At 52.0% G+C, this 23,480-nt stretch overlaps 1 protein-coding gene across 5 annotated transcripts; it reads right to left on the bottom strand.

Annotated features, from left to right (window-relative positions):
* Window positions 1-1,910: 1,910 nt before the first annotated feature.
* Ahnak (AHNAK nucleoprotein) lies at window positions 1,911-23,002 on the bottom strand. Of its 5 annotated transcripts, none has more exons than XM_010632994.3 (5): window positions 22,907-23,002; window positions 22,642-22,798; window positions 22,246-22,433; window positions 7,474-21,405; window positions 1,911-7,089 (listed from the first exon to the last, which is right to left on the bottom strand). In XM_010632994.3, exons 1-5 carry the CDS (start codon window positions 22,931-22,933, stop codon window positions 2,686-2,688), a joined length of 18,708 nt encoding a protein of 6,235 aa, XP_010631296.1. In that variant the 5' UTR covers window positions 22,934-23,002; the 3' UTR covers window positions 1,911-2,685. The 5 variants fall into 5 exon arrangements, with proteins under 5 accessions (XP_010631296.1, XP_010631299.1, XP_033612370.1 ...); XM_010632997.1 differs by having other exon boundaries at window positions 1,911-5,958; window positions 8,482-21,405; XM_033756479.1 differs by having other exon boundaries at window positions 1,911-10,602; window positions 10,987-21,405.
* Between the last annotated feature and the right edge of the window lie 478 nt (window positions 23,003-23,480).

Here is a 23,480-nt window from a genome sequence, read left to right as displayed (position 1 = left end):
TCCCCAGGGTTGGACACTTGCATCACGGGCCCGCCTCCCACTTGCCTTGCCCTCTGTACTCACCCCGTCCAAACCCAGGGGTGCAGCCAGGGTTCTAGCAGCCTGGGGTCCCCTGCCTCCACCTGGATCCCTGCTCTGCTGACAGACACGGAAATGCACCTGGATTCACAGACACTGTGCATGCCACTCCCAGGGGTCACCATGACCACACCCATCCATGTGGTAGTTGTGCAGCCTGGAGCAAGGGGGAACCTCCAGGGAGACGTGGATGCCACCATCATCCATGAAGGCAGGAACCGGGGCCGCAGACGGGAAGAGCCCAGGCCCCCCCAGGACCTTGGGGTGACACGGAGCATCCCTGCCAGGGCGCAAGACAGTGACATGACAGAGCCAGTGGGCAGGCAGATGGGCCCAGCATGGGCCTTTGTCAATGGCATGGTCACTGCAGGAGGGGACAAGTGAGGGCTTCCTGGGCTCCTTCCCCCACCCACCTACCCCATCTGGCCCAGCCAGTGACATCCTGCTCAGGAGGCCTAGGACCAGCACCCAGGGAATTTGGGATCCAGCATCAGCTTCACTGACCCTGCAGGATGCATCTTATGGGGTCAGAGGCTTCCAGGCTTCTCATTGGTCACTGCCCCGCTCTGTGGAAGTAGGCAGAAGGTGAATCTGAGACCCCTGGGCCACAGCATCTTACCACGGGACCCCAACGTCCCACCCAGCCCTCCCCGAGCTAGGAAAGGACATCTCCACAGGGACCCCAGGGACTGCCCAGCACCAACTGGGACCACCCTGGCTGTGCACTATCCTGGCACCTGCCGGCGCAGCTGAGACCAGGGCTTCACACACCTGTGGGCCCTGCCATGGGGACCCTGAAGCAGCTGCAGGGGGAGCACTTGTGAGCATGCCCCACTCTGCGGGGTCCTGGGCAGCCCTGGAAGAGGGTCCCACCCAGCTCCTAAGGACTGTTCGCTGCACACCCCAGGTCAGAGGGGCAGCTTCCACCACACACCTGTGCCGCACCAGTGCAAAGCACCAACCTGATACTATGGGTGGAGAATTCCACACCAGGACACTTTTACATCGCCAGGCTGTGTGAGTCCATAAAGCACAAGGGACTCTCCTGTTTAAATACAGGTCCCTTCCCAGTTTCTCATGGTGTACGTGCAAATCTCCCAAATCTGAAAATACCTGCATCACGCACTTCCAGCTGCAAGCATTTCTCACACCACACTCGGCCCTGCGATGCCTTCCTCATCTCTGGTTCAGAAAAAGGAGGCTGGGAGAAGAGGAACATCTTGTCCAGTTCTCCGAGTCGGTGGAGACAAGCAAGCTCCTGCCTGACTTCTTTCCAAAGCACAGAGCCACACTGGACCCAAGACCCTGGGCTCTGTGGGCCGGGAGTCGTGTCCGAGACTGGGCAGGGACAGGCAAAGCCCCCAATGCAGAAGGCTCCCCTCACACCTGAACAGTTCGGGTCCAGAAGTCGGGAGAGGTAAGTCTGCTAAGTCTTGGATACAGCAGAGGGACCAGGACAAGGCCCAACTCTGGATCACATCCGCACTTCAGAGAGGATGCGGGAAGGTGGTACCACAGACCCTGAGCAGGTGAAGCCAGGCCACGAGGAGGCTGTGCCACAGCTGGCACCCTCCCTGCCACTGTGCCAGCTGTGTCCTTGGCCCCCTCAGGAACATGAGTGCGGAGTTTGTGTCTGAGGATGCAGGGCGGTGGGGGGGCTGGGGAGCCCCCTTCCCCAGGTGCTGAGAACACACCCTGTCAGGCTAGTGCCGCACCCCCATCTCTGCCAGGCCGTGTGAGTCACATGGGGCAAGGGCTCCTCCACATCGGCATCGGGGCCACCAGGGCCACGGGTGGATCCTCAAACACAGGCCAAGGCACGAACATCAGGGTTAATAAACAGCTTTATTTACCTTGTACAGCATCCACTTCCTTACATTCTCTATTGATTTTGCCATTAAAGTGCCAGAAATTTTCTCAATCATGGTAACATTCATTAAAAGAAATCAGAACTATCATCAGGAGCATGATGGTCATGAATGAAACATTTCTCTTACAGAACACAGAATGGAAGCCCCTGGAGTCCTGCTGGCAGGCTGAGTATCTTGCACACAGGCCCTAGTTCCCTCTCCTGACACCCAGCTGGTGGGACCGCCGCCTCGCCACCCGGGGGAAGCCGTGAAAGAGCTCAGCAGACACCCAGCGCCTGCCAGCTGTTCTGGGCCGCACCAGGTGTGGCTGCTCGCATAGGTCCCATCTCGGGAGCAGAGACCAGGTGCCCCTCACCGCTTCCCCCCCTCCCCACCAACAAAAGCCCCAAAAGTCATTACAATGAAAAACGTGGGTCTCCATTACTCCAACACTAACAATGTCCAGTACAAATGCAGGTAATAAACACAAAAGCTTGCTTAGTAAACAGGAGCTCTCAGCGTTCAATGCAAAAACAGAGAAAGAAAACTGAAATCTTAAGGCAAATACTGTTGGCTCTGCCCAGGGCCAGCAAACCAGAACTCTTCCCAGAGCCTGGCGTCCAGGAGCCCAGGGTGGTGGTGGCCAACTGCAGCCAGGAGAGGCCAGCTCTGCACTCTGCCGAGGCCGCTGGGAGGCTCTGGCTTTGTACACAGCACTCCGAGGCTGGGCTACGCAGGTATGTACACAGGCTCGGGGCTACTCTTTCTTGGAGGGCACGGCCAGCTCCACGTCAGGAAGCTGGATCCCCACCTTTGTCCCGCTGTCATTGCTAGAGGATGAGGACAGGCGGGACTTCGAGGCCCAGGACGCACCACTGCCCTGCAACTTGCCCGCCTCCTCATCGCTCCCAGTCACCTCATAGTGGCCTTTGCTCTTCGACCCCAATCCACCGAAGGTACCGAATTTCAGCTTGCCGTGTTTGCCCTTTGCTTTCCCTCCGTCCAGCGACGGCTCACCACCCTCCGACTCGAGAGTCCCCGTCGGAGTGGAAGGCGCGGAGAGCTCTCTGTCGTCGCTGAAGGAGCTGGAGCGGTGCCGCGGCTTCTTGCTCTTAAACAGGGAGAACTTGCCTCTGGGGGACGTCTCTGCCTCCGCCTCTCCCTCCAGAGAGCCCAGGCTGGCCTTGGAGCTCTTCAGGTCCCCTTTGGACCCCGACATGGACGCCTCAGGTGAGGCCGAGGCGCTGCCCTTGCCCTTGGGCTTGGAGAAGGTAAACTTGGGCATTTTGATCTTGGACTTCTTCAGCTTCACCTCAGACTCGTCCCATTCGCCTTCTGTGGCAGCAGCTTGCATGGTGGCCTCCACCCTTGGGAAGGCGACATCCACGCCCACCTCTCTGCCAACCAGCTCACGGCCGGAGGTGAACTTGGGGATCTTCATCTTGGGGAATGTTACTCTTCCAGACTCACTCAGCCCGAGCTCTCCCAGCTTCGTGCCTCCGTCTGACCTCGGCCCCGAGAAGTGAAGGCCTGAGCTGAGAGCCAAAGAGGCCTGGGGTCCCTGCCAGTCCACCCCACAGCCTGTGACACCGAGACACCCCTCCCCCAGGCTGATGTCAGGGGTGCCAACAACCTCTGACACGTCCACACCACCTGTGACTTTCGGGCCCTTCCAGCTGGCACCAAAATCAGACTCTGGGGAGGCCACACTGAAGGCAGGCCCCTTGACACTGACCTCAGGAGCGGCCCCATGCAAACCCATCCCGGAGCCCTTCAGGCTGCCTTTGAGGTCAGGACCGGAAATCTGCCCTGCTGGGAGCCTCACCATCACACCAGGAAGGTCCACGCCACCTCCAGATGATGTCACTCCAGGCACCTGCAGGTTTCCTTCTAGGCCTTGAACACTGACTCCTGGAAGAGCCCCTTTTGGCTCCCCAGTGGCCCCCAGGCTGCCTGTCACTTTTGGTCCCCAAATGTTAAAGTCCATGTCAGGTGCAGAGAGCTGTGGCCCTTTCATGCTCACGTCCACCCCCTTCCCCTTTAGTTCTCCCGCAACTTGTGGCCCCTTGATGCTGACATCCGTATCGGACCCTGGTGTACACATGCCAAACTGGGGGAGCTTCATTTGGGGAAGTTTAACTCCAACCTCCGGTGCCTCCACACTCAGTTCAGGAGCACCCATGGAGGTCTTAGGACACTTGATGTCCCCCGAGACAGCAAGGTCTCCCTGCAGGCTTGGTCCCTTCAGTGTCACATCTGGGGCCCCGACAGCAACACCGGGCACTTTCAGGTCATCTCCTCCCACCCGCACCTTCCCAACACCACCTCCGAGGGCAAGGCCTGGGCTGTGCACCTTCACGCTGGGAACAGAGGCATCCAGCTCTCCCTTCAGACTTGGTCCTTTCAAGTTCAGGTCAAGGTCAGGCCCAGAGACTTCAGACAGGTTCATGGAAGGCAGGTCCATGCCTGGCCCAGTCAGCATGACCCCAAGCCCTTGCAGCCTGATGTCTGCAGCACTCAGGCCTCCCTCAAGGGAGGGCAGCTGGACCCCAGTCTCAGCACCCCCAGCCTCCACAGTGACACCAGGGATACCAATCTTGGGCACTGAAAACTTGGGGAACTTGATTTTCGCTTCTGGACCTTGTAGATCGACATCTGGTCCTTCAAGGCCCACACTGGGGACATCACCCTGTATCTTTGGTCCTTTCAAATTAACATTTACATTGGGCATGGAGACCTGAGGGGTGGAAATGCTAAAAGAAGGTGCTTTGACTTTGGGATCAGGGCCTTCAATGGTGACATCAGGTGCGTCCAAGTTGGCCTGCACCTTGGGGCCCTTCAAGTCCCCTTCTATCTTCGGCCCTGAGACATCCACACCTGGCATGGTGAACTTGGGGGTCTTCACCTTAATATCTGGACCCTCCACACTAATCCCTGGTGAACAGAGATTCAGATCGGGTGTCTGGACTGGACCTTCCATCTTGGGGCTGGGGAGGGGAGCCTCAGCTTTAAATTTAGGTGATTTAATGTCAAACTCTACATCTGGGAAGTACATTTTCCCAAACATAGTCTTCTTGGATCTAGGAGATTTCACATCAACTTTGAGTGCAGCATCTGACCCAGCAACACTGACGTCCACATCTGGGGCCTTGACACTGGTGTCAATATCGCACCCGGGAGCATTCAGATCAAAGCCCTGCTTCTTGGCCTTCATTTTAGGACCACTCATGTGAATCTTGGGCATCTTAAACTTGCCTTTCTTGCTTTTGCCACCAGGACCAACCTCAGGAGTCTCCACATTCAACTCTGCCTCAGGCACAGATATATCCAGTGAAGATGGCTTGATGTCAGCTTTAGGACCTTTTGCTCCAAATCCAAACTTGGGTTTCTTAAACTTGGGGTTTTTCACATCATGCCACTCAATGCTAACACCAGAGCTCTGCATGTCCACATCTAAGTCTGCAGCTTCTAAGTCAACCTTGGGCCCCTTGAGGTTCACTTCACCACCTTCTAACTTAGGATCAGAAACTCCAATTTCGGGCATCTTCAAGTGCAAATCAACATCAGGAACAGTTACTTTAGGAGCAGATATGTCCAGTGATGGCATTTTCAAATTAGGGCCTTTGAGTTTGGCATCTGGTCCTTCAAAATCCAGACCTGGACCCTTAAGATCAACTTCAGGGCCTTTGAGTGTACCTCCAATCTTAGGGACAGACACATTAAAATCTTTTACTTTAGGTCCTTTCAAATCCAGATCAACATCAGGCATGGAGATCTTGGGGGCTTTGATGTTCACCTCAGGCACCTTAAACTTGGGGCCCCTCAGCTTCGCCTCTGGACCTTCAATATTCACATCTGGGCCTTCAATCTCTACTTTGGATGCTGAGACATCAATGTCAGCCTTGGGCAGGTTCACATCCACCTCAGGGCCCTCTGCTTTGAAGCCTGGCATGCTGAACTTGGGCATTTTCACTTTGGGCATCTTCAGGTGCCAGTCTGGGCCATGAACATCCACATCTGGAACATCAATGTCCACTTTCGGGCCTTTAATATCCACATCAGGAACTTTAATCTCACCTTCCACTTTGGGCAGAGACACATCCACATCCCCCTTCACTTTCGGTCCTTTCAGGTTAAGATCAACGTCAGGCATGGAGATCTTGGGGGCTTTGATGTTCATCTCCGGCATCTTGAACTTCAGACCTTTCAGTTTTCCTTCTGGTCCTTTGATATTCACATCAGGACCTTCAATGTCCACCTTGGGCGCCGAGACATCAATGTCAGCCTTGGGCAGGTTCACATCCACCTCAGGGCCCTCTGCTTTGAAGCCAGGCATGCTGAACTGGGGCATTTTCACCTTGGGCATCTTCAGGTGCCAGTCTGGGCCTTTAACATCCACATCTGGAACATCGATGTCTACTTTTGGGCCTTTGAGGTCAACTTCAGGTCCCTTGAGGTCACCTTCCACTTTGGGCAGAGAAACGTCCACTTCGCCCTTCAGCTTTGGACCCCTCAAGTGCAAATCAATGTCAGGCATGGAGATCTTGGGGGCTTTGATGTTCATCTCCGGCATCTTGAACTTGGGGCCCTTCAGTTTCCCTTCTGGACACTGAAAGTCAAAGTCCGGAGTGTCAATGTCCAACTCAGGGCCTTTGATATCCACTTTAGGACTTTTCAAATCTCCTTCCAGTTTAGGAATGGAAACATCCAAAGCTCCCTTTACCTTAGGTCCTTTCAAGTTCAAATCAATGTCACTCATTGAGATTTGTGGGGTTTTGAAATGAACATCAGGCATCTTCAATTTAGGACCTTTGAGTTTACAATCAGGACCTTCAATGTTCACCTCTGGACACTTCAGATCACCTTCCACCTTAGGTAGTGAAAGATCTACATCTCCTTTTGCCTTTGGCCCTTTGAGATTTAAGTCAAAGTCAGGCATGGAAATCTTAGGGGCTTTGATGTGCATCTCCGGCATTTTAAACTTGGACCCCTTCAATTTCCCTTCTGGACCTTCAATATTGACATCAGGAGCATCAACATCCACACTCAGGCCCTTGAGGTCACCTTCCACTTTGGGTAAAGAAACGTCCAAATCACCTTTCACTTTGGGGCCTTGTAAATGTAAATCAATGTCTGGCATGTACATCTTCGGAGCTTTGATGTTCATCTCTGGCATCTTGAACTTGGGGCCCTTCAGTTTCCCTTCCGGACCTTCAATATTCACATCTGGGCCTTCAATGTCTGCTTTGGGTGCTGAGATATCAATGTTAGCCTTGGGGAGTTTCACATCCACATCTGGGCCCTCTGCTTTGAAGCCTGGCATGCTGAACTTGGGCATTTTCACCTTGGGCATCTTCAGGTGCCAGTCTGGGCCTTTAACATCCACATCTGAAACACTGATGTCCACTTTTGGGCCTTTGAGGTCAACTTCAGGGCCTTTGAGGTCACCTTCCACTTTGGGCAGAGAAACGTCCACTTCGCCCTTCAGCTTTGGACCTTTCATGTGCAGATCAATGTCTGGCATGTACATCTTGGGAGTTTTGATGTTCATCTCTGGCATCTTGAACTTGGGGCCCTTCAGTTTCCCTTCCGGACCTTCAATATTCACATCTGGGCCTTCAATGTCTACTTTGGGTGCTGAGACATCAATGTCGGCCTTGGGCAGGTTCACATCCACCTCAGGGCCCTCTGCTTTGAAGCCAGGCATGCTGAACTTGGGCATCTTTATCTTGGGCATCTTCAGGTGCCAGTCTGGGCCTTTAACATCCACATCTGAAACATCAATATCCACTTTTGGGCCTTTGAGGTCAACTTCAGGGCCTTTGAGGTCACCTTCCACTTTGGGCAGAGAAACGTCCACTTCGCCCTTCAGCTTTGGACCTTTCATGTGCAGATCAATGTCTGGCATGTACATCTTGGGAGTTTTGATGTTCATCTCTGGCATCTTGAACTTGGGGCCCTTCAGTTTCCCTTCCGGACCTTCAATATTCACATCTGGGCCTTCTATGTCTACTTTGGGTGCTGAGACATCAATGTCAGCCTTGGGCAGGTTCACATCCACTTCAGGGCCCTCTGCTTTGAAGCCAGGCACGCTGAACTGGGGCATTTTCACCTTGGGCATCTTCAGGTGCCAGTCTGGGCCTTTAACATCCACATCTGGAACATCGATATCCACTTTGGGGCCTTTGAGGTCAACTTCAGGGCCCTTGAGGTCACCTTCCACTTTGGGCACAGAAACGTCCACTTCGCCCTTCAGCTTTGGACCCTTCAAGTGCAAATCAATGTCTGGCATGGAGATCTTGGGGGCTTTGATGTTCATCTCTGGCATCTTGAACTTGGGGTCCTTCAGTTTTCCTTCTGGTCCTTTGATATTCACATCAGGACATTCAATGTCCACCTTGGGCACTGAGACATCAATGTCAGCCTTGGGCAGGTTCACATCCACCTCAGGGCCCTCTGCTTTGAAGCCAGGCATGCTGAACTTGGGCATTTTCACCTTGGGCATCTTCAGGTGCCAGTCTGGGCCATGAACATCCACATCTGGAACATCAATGTCCACTTTTGGGCCTTTGAGTTGGTCAACTTCAGGGCCCTTGAGGTCACCTTCCACTTTGGGCAGAGAAACATCCACTTCGCCCTTCAGCTTTGGACCCTTCAAATTCAGGTCAATTTCAGGCACAGAGACCTTGGGTGCCTTGAGGTGCAAGTCAGGCATTTTAAACTTGGAGCCCTTTAGTTTCCCTTCTGGACCCTGAAAGTCAATGTCTGGAGAGTCAATGTCCACTTTGGGGCCTTTGATTTCCACTTCAGAGCCTTTCAAATTATTTTCCACTTTAGGCAAAGATACATCCACATCACCCTTTATTTTGGGGCCCTTCAGATTCAGGTCGAAGTCAGGCATGGAGATCTTGGGGGCTTTGATGTTCAACTCTGGCATTTTGAATTTAGGGCCCTTCAGTTTTGCCTCTGGACCTTCAATATTCACACCTGGGCCTTCAATGTCTACATTAGGGGCAGAAATGTCAATATCAGCTTTAGGGAGAGTAACATCCACTTCAGGGCCCTCTGCTTTGAAGCTGGGCATGCTGAACTTGGGCATTTTCATCTTGGGCATCTTCAGGTGCCAGTCTGGACTGTGAACGTCCATATCTGGAAGACTGATGTCCATTTTGGGGCCTTTGATATCAACATCTGGCCTCTTCAGATCTCCTTCAAGTTTGGGAAGAGAAAGATCTACATCACCTTTCACTTTGGGACCTTTCAGATTTAAGTCAACATCGGGCATGGAGATCTTGGGAGCTTTAAGGTTCATGTCAGGCATCTTAAATTTGGGGCCTTTTAAGCTTCCCTCCAGACTCTCCACGCTGACTTCTGGGCCCTCGACATTCAGACTGGGACCTTCCATATTGACGTCTCCTTTTGGTATATCCACAGCTATATCAGGACCTGCAGCTTTTAAGCCAGGTACACTAAACTTGGGCATTTTCATTTTGGGCATCTTCAGGTTCCACTCAGGACCATGAATATCCATGTCTGGTGCATTAAGATGGACTTGTGGTGCCTGAATCTCCATGTTGGGACCTTTAACATCTTCCATGGTAGGACCTGCAACCTCTAAGTCTCCTTTGACTTTAGGGCCTTTCAAATTTAGCTCCACATCAGGCATAGATACTTTGGGTGATGAAATACTCAGGAAGGGCATTTTAAACTTGGCTCCTTTCACTTTTCCTTGGACTTCAACATCGGGAGCATTAATATCAACTTTTGGACCAGACACATCAATATCAGGCTTTTTAACTTTGACATCCAACTCAGGTGTCTGAACTTTTGAGCTGGAAAAATTAAATTTGGGAAGCTTAAAACGAGATTTCTTTGACTTGCCTTCAATATTGAGTTTAGGCTCAGAAATGTCTACTTCTGGACCCTTCACATCCAATTTAGGAGCTTTAATGTCACCTTCCAATTTCAACCCAGAGGTATCCACATCTCCTTTCAGCTTAGAGCCCTTCAAATTCAGGTCAATATCTGGCATAGAGATCTTGGGCATGTTCGCGTGCATCTCAGGCATCTTTAATTTTGGTCCTTTTAATTTGCCCTCTGGGCCATGAATGTCAACATCTGGAACATCCATATCTAAATTTGGACCCTTTAGGTCAAGACTAGGCCGCTTCAAATCACCTTCCAGGTTTGGAAGTGAAACATCTACATCTCCTTTTAATTCAGGCCCTTTAAGATTAAGGTCCAAATCTGGCATGGAGATCTTGGGGGCTTGAATGTTCACCTCAGGCATCTTGAATGTGGGGCCCTTCAGTTTCCCTTCTGGTCCTTCAATATTCACATCAGGACATTCAATGTCCACCTTAGGCACTGAGACGTCAATGTCAGCCTTGGGCAGGTTCACATCAATCTCAGGGCCCTCTGCTTTGAAGCCAGGCACGCTGAACTTGGGCATTTTCACCTTGGGCATCTTCAGGTGCCAGTCTGGGCCTTTAACATCCACATCTTGAACATCGATGTTCACTTTTGGGCCCTTGAGGTCAACTTCAGGGCCCTTGAGGTCACCTTCCACTTTGGGCGGAGAAACATCCACTTCGCCCTTCAGCTTTGGACCCTTCATGTGCAAATCAATGTCTGGCATGTACATCTTGGGGGCTTTGATGTTCATCTCTGGCATCTTGAACTTTGCACCTTTTAGTTTTCCTTCTGGTCCTTCAATGTTGACATCAGGACCTTCGATGTCCACCTTGGGCGCCGAGACATCAATATCGGCCTTGGGCAGGTTCACATCCACCTCAGGGCCCTCTGCTTTGAAGCCTGGCATGCTGAACTTGGGCATTTTCACTTTGGGCATCTTCAGGTGCCAGTCTGGGCCATGAACATCTACATCTGGAACATCGATATCCACTTTTGGGCCTTTAATATCCACGTCAGGAACTTTAATCTCACCTTCCACTTTGGGCAGAGACACATCCACATCCCCCTTCACTTTCGGTCCTTTCAGATTAAGATCAACGTGAGGCATGGAGATCTTAGGGGCTTTGATGTTCATCTCCGGCATCTTGAATTTGGGGCCCTTCAGTTTCCCTTCTGGACCTTCAATATTCACATCTGGACCTTCAATGTCCACCTTGGGCGCCGAGATGTCAATGTCAGCCTTGGGCAGGTTCACATCCACCTCAGGGCCCTCTGCTTTGAAGCCAGGCATGCTGAACTTGGGCATTTTCACTTTGGGCATCTTCAGGTGCCAGTCTGGGCCTTTAACATCCACATCTGGAACGTCGATATCCACTTTGGGGCCTTTGAGGTCAACTTCAGGGCCCTTGAGGTCACCTTCCACTTTGGGCAGAGAAACGTCCACTTCGCCCTTCAGCTTTGGACCCTTCAAGTGCAAATCAATATCTGGCATAGAGATCTTGGGGGCTTTGATGTTCATCTCTGGCATCTTGAACTTGGGGCCCTTCAGTTTCCCTTCCGGACCTTCAATATTCACATCTGGGCCTTCAGTCTCTACTTTGGGTGCTGAGACATCAATGTCGGCCTTGGGCAGGTTCACATCCACATCTGGGCCCTCTGCTTTGAAGCCAGACATGCTGAACTGGGGCATTTTCACCTTGGGCATCTTCAGGTGCCAGTCTGGGCCTTTAACATCCACGTCTGGAACATCGATATCCACTTTGGGGCCTTTGAGGTCAACTTCAGGGCCCTTGAGGTCACCTTCCACTTTGGGCAGAGAAACGTCCACTTCGCCCTTCAGCTTTGGACTCTTCAAGTGCAAATCAATATCTGGCATAGAGATCTTGGGGGCTTTGATGTTCATCTCTGGCATCTTGAACTTGGGGCCCTTCAGTTTCCCTTCCGGACCTTCAATATTCACATCTGGGCCTTCTATGTCTACTTTGGGTGCTGAGACATCAATGTCGGCCTTGGGCAGGTTCACATCCACATCTGGGCCCTCTGCTTTGAAGCCAGACATGCTGAACTGGGGCATTTTCACCTTGGGCATCTTCAGGTGCCAGTCTGGGCCTTTAACATCCACGTCTGGAACATCGATATCCACTTTGGGGCCTTTGAGGTCAACTTCAGGGCCCTTGAGGTCACCTTCCACTTTGGGCAGAGAAACGTCCACTTCGCCCTTCAGCTTTGAACTCTTCAAGTGCAAATCAATATCTGGCATAGAGATCTTGGGGGCTTTGATGTTCATCTCTGGCATCTTGAACTTGGGGCCCTTCAGTTTCCCTTCCGGACCTTCAATATTCACATCTGGGCCTTCAGTCTCTACTTTGGGTGCTGAGACATCAATCTCAGCCTTGGGCAGGTTCACATCCACCTCAGGGCCCTCTGCTTTGAAGCCTGGCATGCTGAACTTGGGCATTTTCACCTTGGGCATCTTCAGGTGCCAGTCTGGGCCATGAATATCTGGAACACTTACATCTAACTTCGGGCCCTTGAAATCCACATCTGGTACTTTAATTTTACCTTCTACCTCAGCTCCAGATACATCTACGTCACCCTTGGTTTTGGATCCTTTTAAATTTAAATCAATATCAGGCATAGAAATATTGGGGGCTTTGATATGCATTTCAGGCATCTTGAACTTAGGACCTTTTAATTTGCCTTGTGGTCCTTGAATGTCAACATCGGGCCCTCTGATGTCCATACATGCCACTCTGAGGTCTCCTTCCAATTCAGGAACATCTACATCCACCTCACCCTTTACCTTGGGACTCTTTAAGTGTAGATCAATGTCTGGCATGGAGATTTTGGGAGTTTTAAAGTGCATGTCGGGTATCTTGAACTTAGGGCTTTTCCATTTGCCATCTGGGCCTTCAACAGCTACCTCTGGCATGTCAACATCCAACTTGGGGCTCTTCACATCCAATTCGGGACCCTTTAACTCTCCCTCAAGCGTTGGAGCACAAACGCCAATGTCTCCTTTGATTTTAGGTCCCTTTAAGTTGAAATCAACATCAGGCATGGAGATCTTGGGGGCCTTGAAGTGCATGTCTGGCATCTTGAACTTGGGACCCTTCAGTTTTGCATCAGGACACTGCAGGTCAATGTCTGGCATCTCCACATCCACACTAGGGCTTTTCAAATCTCCTTCCAATTTTGGCACAGTCACGTCCACATCTCCCTTGACTTTGGGGCCCTTCAAGTGTAAGTCCACACCAGGCATGGAAATCTTTGGGGCCTTGAAGTGCATGTCTGGCATCTTGAACTTGGGACCCTTCAGTTTCGCATCAGGACACTGCAGGTCAACATCGGGCATCTCCACATCCACACTGGGGCCTTTCAAATCTCCTTCCAGTTTGGGCACAGTCACGTCCATGTCTCCCTTGACTTTGGGGCCCTTCAAGTGCAAGTCAACATCAGGCATAGATATCTTGGGAGCTCTAATGTTTAGTTCTGGCATTTTGAACTTGGGGCCCTTCAGTTTTCCTTCTGGTCCTTCGATATTCATGTCAGGACCTTCAATGTCCACCTTGGGCACTGAGACATCAATGTCAGCCTTGGGCAGATTCACATCCACCTCAGGGCCCTCTGCTTTGAAGCCAGGCATGCTGAACTTGGGCATTTTCACTTTGGGCATCTTCAGGTGCCAGTTTGGGCCTTTAACATCCACATCTGGAATGTCGATATCCACTTTGGGGCCTTTGAGGTCAACTTCAGGGCCCTTGAGGTCACCTTCCACTTTAGGCAGAGAAATGTCCACTTCACCCTTCAGCTTTGGACCCTTCATGTGCAAATCAATGTCTGGCATGTACATCTTGGGGGCTTTGATGTTCATCTCTGGCATCTTGAATTTGGGGCCCTTCAGTTTCCCTTCTGGACCTTCAATATTCACATCTGGACCTTCAATGTCTACTTTGGGTGCCGAAACATCAAAGTCAGCCTTGGGCAGGTTCACATCCACCTCAGGGCCCTCTGCTTTGAAGCCTGGCATGCTGAACTTGGGCATCTTTATCTTGGGCATCTTCAGGTGCCAGTCTGGGCCTTTAACATCCACATCTGGAACATCGATATCCACTTTTGGGCCTTTAATATCCACGTCAGGAACTTTAATCTCACCTTCCACTTTGGGCAGAGACACATCCATATCCCCCTTCACTTTCGGTCCTTTCAGGTTAAGATCAATGTCAGGCATGGAGATCTTGGGGGCTTTGATGTTCATCTCTGGCATCTTGAACTTCAGACCTTTTAGTTTTCCTTCTGCACCTTCAATGTCCACCTTGGGTACTGAGACATCAATGTCAGCCTTGGGCAGGTTCACATCCACCTCAGGGCCCTCTGCTTTGAAGCCAGGCATGCTGAACTGGGGCATTTTCACCTTGGGCATCTTCAGGTGCCAGTCTGGGCCTTTAACATCCATATCTGGAACATCGATATCCACTTTGGGGCCTTTGAGGTCAACTTCAGGGCCTTTGAGGTCACCTTCCACTTTGGGTAGAGAAACGTCTACCTCTCCCTTCAGCTTTGGACCTTTCATGTGCAAATCAATGTCTGGCATGTACATCTTGGGAGTTTTGATGTTCACCTCTGGCATCTTGAACTTGGGGCCCTTCAGTTTCCCTTCTGGACCTTCAATATTCACATCTGGGCCTTCAATGTCTACTTTGGGTGCTGAGACATCAATGTCAGCCTTGGGCAGTTTCACATCCACATCTGGACCCTCTGCTTTGAAGCCTGGCATGCTGAACTTGGGCATTTTCACCTTGGGCATCTTCAGGTGCCAGTCTGGGCCTTTAACATCCACATCTGGAACATCGATGTCTACTTTTGGGCCTTTGAGGTCAACTTCAGGGCCCTTGAGGTCACCTTCCACTTTGGGCAGAGAAACGTCCACTTCACCCTTCAGCTTTGGACCCTTCATGTGCAAATCAATGTCTGGCATGTACATTCTGGGAGCTTTGATGTTCATCTCTGGCATCTTGAACTTGGGGCCCTTCAGTTTTCCTTCCAGACCTTCAATATTCACATCTGGGCCTTCAATGTCTACTTTGGGTGCGGAGATGTCAATGTCAGCCTTGGGCAGGTTCACATCCACCTCAGGGCCCTCAGCTTTGAAGCCTGGCATGCTGAACTTGGGCATTTTCACCTTGGGCATCTTCAGGTGCCAGTCTGGGCCTTTAACATCCACATCTGGAACATCGATGTCTACTTTTGGGCCTTTGACGTCAACTTCAGGGCCCTTGAGGTCACCTTCCACTTTGGACAGAGAGACGTCCACTTCACCCTTCAGCTTTGGACCCTTCATGTGCAAATCAATGTCTGGCATGTACATTCTGGGAGCTTTGATGTTCATCTCTGGCATCTTGAACTTGGGGCCCTTCAGTTTTCCTTCCGGACCTTCAATATTCACATCTGGGCCTTCAATGTCTACTTTGGGTGCGGAGATGTCAATGTCAGCCTTGGGCAGGTTCACATCCACCTCAGGGCCCTCAGCTTTGAAGCCTGGCATGCTGAACTTGGGCATTTTCACCTTGGGCATCTTCAGGTGCCAGTCTGGGCCTTTAACATCCACATCTGCAACATCGATGTCCACCTTGGGCCCTTTGATGTCCACATCTGGCACCTTCACTTCACCTTCTACCTTAGGCACAGTCACGTCCATGTCCCCCTTGACTTTGGGGCCCTTCAGGTGTAAGTCCACATCAGGCATAGAGATTTTAGGGGCTTTGAAGTGCATTTCCGGCATCTTGAACTTGGGACCCTTCAGTTTCGCATCAGGACACTGCAGGTCAACATTGGGCATCTCCACATCCACACTGGGGCCTTTGATATCGACTTTTGCATCCCTGAGTTCACCTTCTAGCTCTGGCACGGAAGCATCTATCTCTCCTTTCAGCTTAGGTCCCTTTAAATTCAAGTCAACATCAGGCATGGACATCTTAGGAGCTTTGATATTTAACTTTGGCATCTTAAACTTGGAACCTTTCAGTTTTGCTTCTGGTCCCTCAATATCTAAATCAGGAACATCAATGTCCACCTTGGGCACTGAGGCATCAATGCCAGCCTTGGGCAGGTTCACATCCACATCTGGGCCCTCTGCTTTGAAGCCCGGCATGCTGAACTTGGGCATTTTCACTTTGGGCATCTTCAGGTGCCAGTCTGGGCCTTTACCATCCACATCTGGAACATCAATGTCCACTTTTGGGCCTTCGAGGTCAACTTCAGGGCTCTTGAGGTCACCTTCCACTTTGGGAAGAGAAACGTCCACATCTCCTTTCACCTTAGGACCCCTCAAGTGCAAATCAATGTCAGGCATGGAGATCTTGGGGGCTTTGATGTTCATCTCCGGCATCTTGAACTTTGGACCTTTTAGTTTTCCTTCTGGTCCTTCAATGTTAACATCAGGACCTTCGATGTCCACTTTGGGTGCAGAGACATCAATGTTGGCCTTGGGCAGGTTTACATCCACCTCAGGACCCTCTGCTTTGAAGCCAGGCATGCTGAACTTGGGCATTTTCATTTTTGGCATCTTCAGGTGCCAGTCTGGGCCATGAACATCCACATCTGGAGCATCAGTGCCAAATTTAGGGCCTTTGATGTCAACATCTGGCACTTTCACTTCACCTTCTACTTTAGGCAAAGACACATCCACATCCCCCTTCACTTTGGGCCCCTTGAGGTTCAAGTCCACATCAGGCATGGAGATCTTGGGGGCTTTAATGTTCATCTCTGGCATCTGGAACTGGGGGCCCCTCAGTTTCACATCTGGCCCTTCAATATTCATATCAGGACCTTGAATGTCCACCTTGGGCACTGAGACATCAATGTTGGCCTTAGGCAGGTTCACATCCACCTCAGGGCCCTCAGCTTTGAAGCCAGGCATGCTGAACTTGGGCATTTTCACCTTGGGCATCTTCAGGTGCCAGTCTGGGCCTTTAACATCCACATCTGCAACATCGATATCCACCTTGGGCCCTCTTATGTCCACATCTGGCACCTTCACTTCACCTTCTACCTTGGGCACAGTCACGTCCATGTCCCCCTTGACTTTGGGGCCCTTCAGTTTTAAGTCCACATCAGGCATAGAGATTTTGGGGGCTTTGAAGTGCATGTCCGGCATCTTGAACTTGGGGCCCTTCAACTTTCCTTCTGGATATTCAATATCAGCATCATCAACATGCACATCCATCTTAGGGGCTTTCACCTCAACTTCAGGACCTTTCAAGTCTCCCTCTACTTTTGGAAGGGAAACATCTACATCAGTTTTAAGTTTAGGGGCTTTCAGATTAAGCCCAACATCAGGCATAGAGATTTTGTGTGTCTGTATACTCATGCTCGGCATCTTGAACTTGGGTCCCTTCAGTCTCCCCTCTGGAACATCAATATTCACATCAGGACCTTCAGGGTCCACCTTGGGCGCTGAGACATCAATGTCGGCCTTGGGCAGGTTCACATCCACCTCAGGGCCCTCTGCTTTGAAACCTGGCATGCTGAACTTGGGCATTTTCACCTTGGGCATCTTCAGGTGCCAGTCTGGACCTTTAACATCCACATCTGGGACATTCATATCTATTTTGGGCCCTTTTGGGGCAACAGGGGCTTTTATTTCTCCTTCTATTTTTGGGACTTTAACATCATACTCTTTCACTTTTGGACCTTTCAAATGCAAACCAACATCTGGCATGGAGATCTTCTGAGGCTTTATATTCATTTCTGGCATCTTGAATTTGGGGCCCTTCAGTTTTCCTTCTGGTCCTTCGATAATCACATCAGGACCTTCAATGTCCACCTTGGGCGCCGAGACATCAATGTCAGCCTTGGGCAGGTTCACATCCACCTCAGGGCCCTCAGCTTTGAAGCCAGGCATGCTGAACTTGGGCATTTTCACCTTGGGCATCTTCAGGTGCCAGTCTGGACCTTTAACATCCACATCTGGAACATCAATGCCAAGTTTAGGGCCTTTGATGTCAACATCTGGCACTTTCACTTCACCTTCTACTTTAGGCAAAGACACATCCACATCCCCCTTCACTTTGGGCCCCTTGAGGTTCAAGTCCACATTGGGCATGGAGATCTTGGGGGCTTTAATGTTCATCTCTGGCATCTGGAACTTTGGACCTTTTACTTTTCCTTCTGGTCCTTCAATATTCACATCAGGACCTTCAATGTCCACCTCGGGTGCCGAGACATCAATATTGGCCTTGGGCAGGTTCACATCCACCTCAGGGCCCTCTGCTTTGTAGCCTGGCATGCTGAACTTGGGCATCTTTATCTTGGGCATCTTCAGGTGCCAGTCCGGGCCATGAACATCCACATCTGGAACATCAATGTCCACTTTCGGGCCTTTAATATCCACGTCAGGAACTTTAATCTCACCTTCCACTTTGGGCAGAGACACATCCACATCCCCCTTCACTTTCGGTCCTTTCAGGTTAAGATCAACGTCAGACATGGAGATCTTGGGGGCTTTGATGTTCATCTCCGGCATCTTGAACTTCAGACCTTTCAGTTTTCCTTCTGGTCCTTCAATATTCACATCAGGACCTTCAATGTCCACCTTGGGCACTGAGACATCAATGTCAGCCTTGGGCAGGTTCACATCCACCTCAGGGCCCTCTGCTTTGAAGCCAGGCACGCTGAACTTGGGCATTTTCATTTTTGGCATCTTCAGGTGCCAGTCTGGACCTCGAACATCCACATCTGTGGCTTGAACATCTAACTTGGGACCTTTGATGTCCACATCTGGAATTTTCATCTCACCCTCTATTTTTGGTGCAGACATATCTAGATTTCCTTTTATATTCGGTCCTTTAAGATCCATGTTGACATCTGGCAGAGTCATCTTTGGAGCCTTGAAGTGCATCTCTGGCATCTTAAACTTTGGGCCTTTCAAATTCCCTTTTGGTCCTTCAAGGCTCAGATCTGGGGCACTAATATCAACCTTTGGTGCAGAAATGTCCAAATCAACCTTAGACAAGTTCACATCCCCTTCTGGGCCCTCTCCTTTCAGACTGGGCATGCTGAACTTGGGCATTTTAATTTTTGGCATTTTCAGGCTCCAATCAGGCCCATGAATATCAACATCTGGGGCACTGACATCTATTTTAGGGCTTTTCAGGTCACCCTCCATCTTTGGCACTGTAATGTCATATTCCCCCTTCACCTTGGGAACTTTTATATGCAAATCCACATCTGGCATGGAGATCTTGGGGGTCTTGATGTCCATATCTGGCATCTTAAGCTTCCCTTCAGAGACTTCAACATTTACATGTGGGACTCCTACCTCTACTTTGGGGCCTGAGACATCGATGCTGGCCTTGGGCAGGTTCACATCCACTTCTGGACTCTCTGCCTTCACACCAGGCATGCTGAACTTGGGCGTTTTCATCTTGGGCATCTTTAGGTGCCCATCTGGGCCTTGAGCTTCCACATCTGGCATATCAATGTCCACTTTGGCAGTTTTTAGTTCAACATCAGGTGCTTTAATCTCACCTTCAACCCTTGGCACTGTGACATCATATTCTCCCCTTGCATGAGAACCTTTCAAGTGTAAGTCCACATCTGGCAAGGAGATCTTGGGAGCTTTGATGTTCATTTCGGGCATTCTAAAGTTAGGCCGTTTCAATTTCCCATCTGGTCCCTCAAGGCTCACATCTGGAACACTAACCTCTACCTTGGCCCCAGAAATGTCCATGTCGGCCTTGGGCAGGTTCACATCCATCTCAGGACCCTCTGCCTTGAAGCCAGGCACGCTGAACTTGGGCATTTTCATCTTGGGCATCTTCAGGTGCCAGTCTGGGCCATGAACATCCACATCTGGGACCCTAATGTCCCCTTTAGAGACCTGCACCTCTGCTTCAAGCTTTGGCATTGTTGTATCACATTCTTTCACTTTTGTCCCTTTGGTGTGCAAATCTACACCAGGCACGGAGATCTTGGGTGTCTTCAAACCCACTTCAGGCAGCTTGGTATCAGGGCCTTTAAGTTTGCCTGCAAGACCCTCCATGTGGAATCCTGGTGCTTCCACATTGACCTTTGGCCCTGAAACACTGGCATCCCCTTTGGGCATGGTCACGTCCACACGCGGGGCATCCCCTTTTACTCCTGGAACGCTGACTGATGGCATCTTCAGGTTCCACTCTGGGCCATGAAGCTGCACCTCTGAGCCACTGACACCCATTTTGGGGCCTTTGACATCAACTTCAGGCACCTTGACTTTCCCTTCTACTTTCGGGAGTGTGATGTCCACTCCCCCTTTCGCTCTAGGTGCAGCCACTTTCAGGTCCACATCTGCCATGGAAATCCTGCATGTGCCCGCCTTCCCAGAAAAGCCACCCAGCTTGGGGCCAGTCAAGGTCCCCTCCAAGTCTGGTGCCTCTATGTCTACTTTGGAGCCTTTTGGTGCCACTTGAGGGCCCTTCACATCACCTTTTACCTCGGGAGCAGAAACTTTAATATCTCCTTCCAGTTTGGGGGACCTAAGGTTCAAGTCCACATCTTGCATAGAGATTTGTGGTTTCTGAATAATCATTTCAGGAGTCTTTACCTTCACACCCTTAGTCTTCACTTCCAGCCCACTAGGGGCAATCTCGGGCAGGCCAATACCCCCAGGGACCCCTGGAAGAGTCACTTCCCCTGTAGGCAGTGTCACGTGGATGTCAGCTCCCTCTGCCTTTGAAGCAGGTGCAGAGAACTGAGGCCCCTTCCTCTTGGGCACATGTACATCAACACCTGCAGCTTGCACCTCCACACCGGGGCACATGACACTGCCCTCGATTTGGGGGACAGAGATGTCCACTCCTATGCTCCCCTGTGGCTTGGCCCGCTTCAGGCCCACCTCCCCATCAAGGGACAGCCCAGTGACTTGGGGGCTCTTCAGGTTCCCCTCCATCCCCTCAAAACTGAGGTCCAGGTGTGGAACCTGCATGTTTCCACTGATGGCCACACCCGGCCCACTGCTCCCAGAGACATTTAGTCCTGCCCCAGATGCCTGGCCCTCCGGCCCTGGCAAAACCCCAAACTTTGGCATCTTCAAGGTAGGAATTTTAACTTTTGCATTATTTACCTCTGCTGCTCCAGCACCAAGAGAAGATGGGACATTCCCTCCTGTACTGTGGACGGCCGGCCTGCCCCCCAAGTCTAGGCCCTTCGCACTGACACTGATACCTGGGCTCCCCACCTTGACCCTGGGCATGGTGACCTGGATTTTTGAGGCGTCTGCACCCTGGAGCTCTGGCCCTGAGGGTAGCTTGATCACTGTCTTCCCCGGCCGGGTTTCTACGTCCATTGTGGAGATTTCGGTCACTTCATGCCTTGGAATCTTGACCATGAACTCAGGGCTGCTGATGTCAATGTCCTTAGCTCCTTCTGGGGCGGTGACATCCACAGTGTAGGCAGTGACCCTTCTGGTCACAGTGATGGTACGGCTCTGGGTCTCCCCAGGATCCACTGCCAACCCATCCTCTGATCGAAGCCGTGGCTTAATCTTTGTGGCATAGATGCGCTGGTACTCCTCATCGGCCCCGCTCTGTAGAGAAACACACCCAGCACAGGTCTAAGGGAGCCTCCCACCACTGTGGACACAGCACTAACCCAAGAAGCAGGATCCCCATGAGGCAAGGCAGAGCACCAAAGTGACAGCCACTCCTCAGGGGAAACAAAATCATCTGGGGGACTGCGGGGAACAAAAGCCCTGAGACAGGCTATGCTGGGTGGGAGGAGCCCGGGGGCCAAGCCAGTCAGACCCAACCAAACCCTCTGCTCACCAGGCTCCACACTCAGCTTGCTCAAGTAACCAAGGAGCAGCCCGACATGGTGGTGCATGCCTGTAGTCTCAGCAACCGGAGACTGAAGCAGGAAGACTGCCCTGGGTTCAAGGCCAGCCTGAACTACACAGTGAGACCCTGCTTCAACACACACACCAAAAAAGGAGAACAAGAGTCCCCAGAGTCCCTCACACTGAAATGCCCTTACAGAGCCTAAGAGGCAAGTGCTGTAGTTAGCACTTGCACATTAAGCACAGTCCACCTATCCCAAAAACGGGCCATGAAAGGAGCACACCATGTCCCTGCAGGCCCGGGGCTGCCGGCCTTGGACACACAGAACAACAGTGTCCAGTGGGTGTCACCTGCAAAGCCACCCCCTACCTCAGCACCAGGCTTTGTGGTCACTGTCCCTGTGCACTGTTCTAAAGGGACCAAGAAAAGACCAGTTAGGGTAGCGCCAGCCCCACACCACAGCAAGAAGAAGAAACAGGCAGGCAGGGGTTTGGGGAGTGCAGAGGCCATGGGGGTGTAGGTGCATCAGGCAAGCAGCCATGCAGGGTGGCTGTGTAGGAGGCCCAGAGAGCCTCAACCTCGGTACTCACCAGAACCATCTCGGGGCTGCGGGAGCCAAAGGCCTCGTGTGCCCAGGCCTGGCCAGGCTCAGGGGAGCGGTCGCCCCTGCGGTGCAGCTTCAGGCCGACGGTGTGGTGGCCCACAGTGCTGAGCAACTGTGCCACCTCCCCCGACTGCAGGTTGTCAAAGTAGATGGTGGCACCCACGATCTGGTCACCTGAACAGCAAGCAATGAGCCGGTCAGGCTCATGGGCCTGGGAACCACGTGTCACAACCAGGAGGAAGGGGGGCAGTCGTGCACACGAGCAAACTGAGATCCAGACACGCCCACCACTGTGCCCCACACGGCAGAGCTAGGGCAGGGGGTGGGACCCCATGTCCTTCTGGCCCCACAGTGCCCAACCAGGCCGGCAGGCCACACTCACCCTCCTGGACCACACCAGCACGTGCCGCAGGCGAGTCCTGCTGCACCTCTTGCACGAACACGCCATCGTCCCTCTGTGCAATGGTCAGTCCGTGCGAGCCACTGCCCTGCCAGCTGGGAAGCAGCAGCTCCCGAGTCGTCTCCTCCTCCTTCTCCATCTGGGAGGCAGGATGGGGACTCAGGTCAGGGTCCCTGGGGCCTCTCTCCAGGCTCCCACACTCACCCTGCCATGAACCCCCTGGCCTGGCTGCCAGATCACTGCCCACCTCTGCAGGTCCTGACTTGGCAGACATGGGCCAGGAGCCCGGCCCGTGTCCTCACTCCTCCTGCGTGTGGTCTGTAGTCAGAATCGGTCACAAAGGCTACAAGGGAAAAGGTTCAGAGTGACACCCATGCCCAAGGCCCTGACGGCTGCCACTGAGGGGTGCCCTGGTGCCGTGCCCAGCCTGACCAACCCCAGCCCATGATGGCCACAGTTCACGAAGTTACAACCTGTGGTGTACCAAGCCGCGTCAGAGAAGACCTAGCTCTGGCTCCTGCCCGGCACCCTCCAGGCTGCAGGGCCCTGGCCAAGGCAATTAACTCCCCAAACCCAATAAAGGGCTCCCCTGGGGATACAGGAGCTTGGAACTGGCAGGTTCCTTGGGCCACTACCAGGAGAGAGGACTTCCACTGGGCAATACCCAGGACCAAGGGCAGCTCAGACCCCATGACCCCCCACGCCACACCAGTACCTCCAGCCTGTGCCCAGGCCCCACAGGTGAAGCTCCCCAGACTCAGGACGTGTGTGGGACTAGCGGACACCTGGGGAGACACCAAGAGGGGCCCTGGGCAAGGCCA

This window comes from Fukomys damarensis, unplaced genomic scaffold (genome assembly GCF_012274545.1).
Source record: "Fukomys damarensis isolate Sample0158 unplaced genomic scaffold, DMR_v1.0_HiC HiC_scaffold_27, whole genome shotgun sequence".
NCBI classification, from domain to species: Eukaryota; Metazoa; Chordata; class Mammalia; order Rodentia; family Bathyergidae; genus Fukomys; species Fukomys damarensis.
This window is presented reverse-complemented; position numbering and strand designations above follow the sequence as displayed.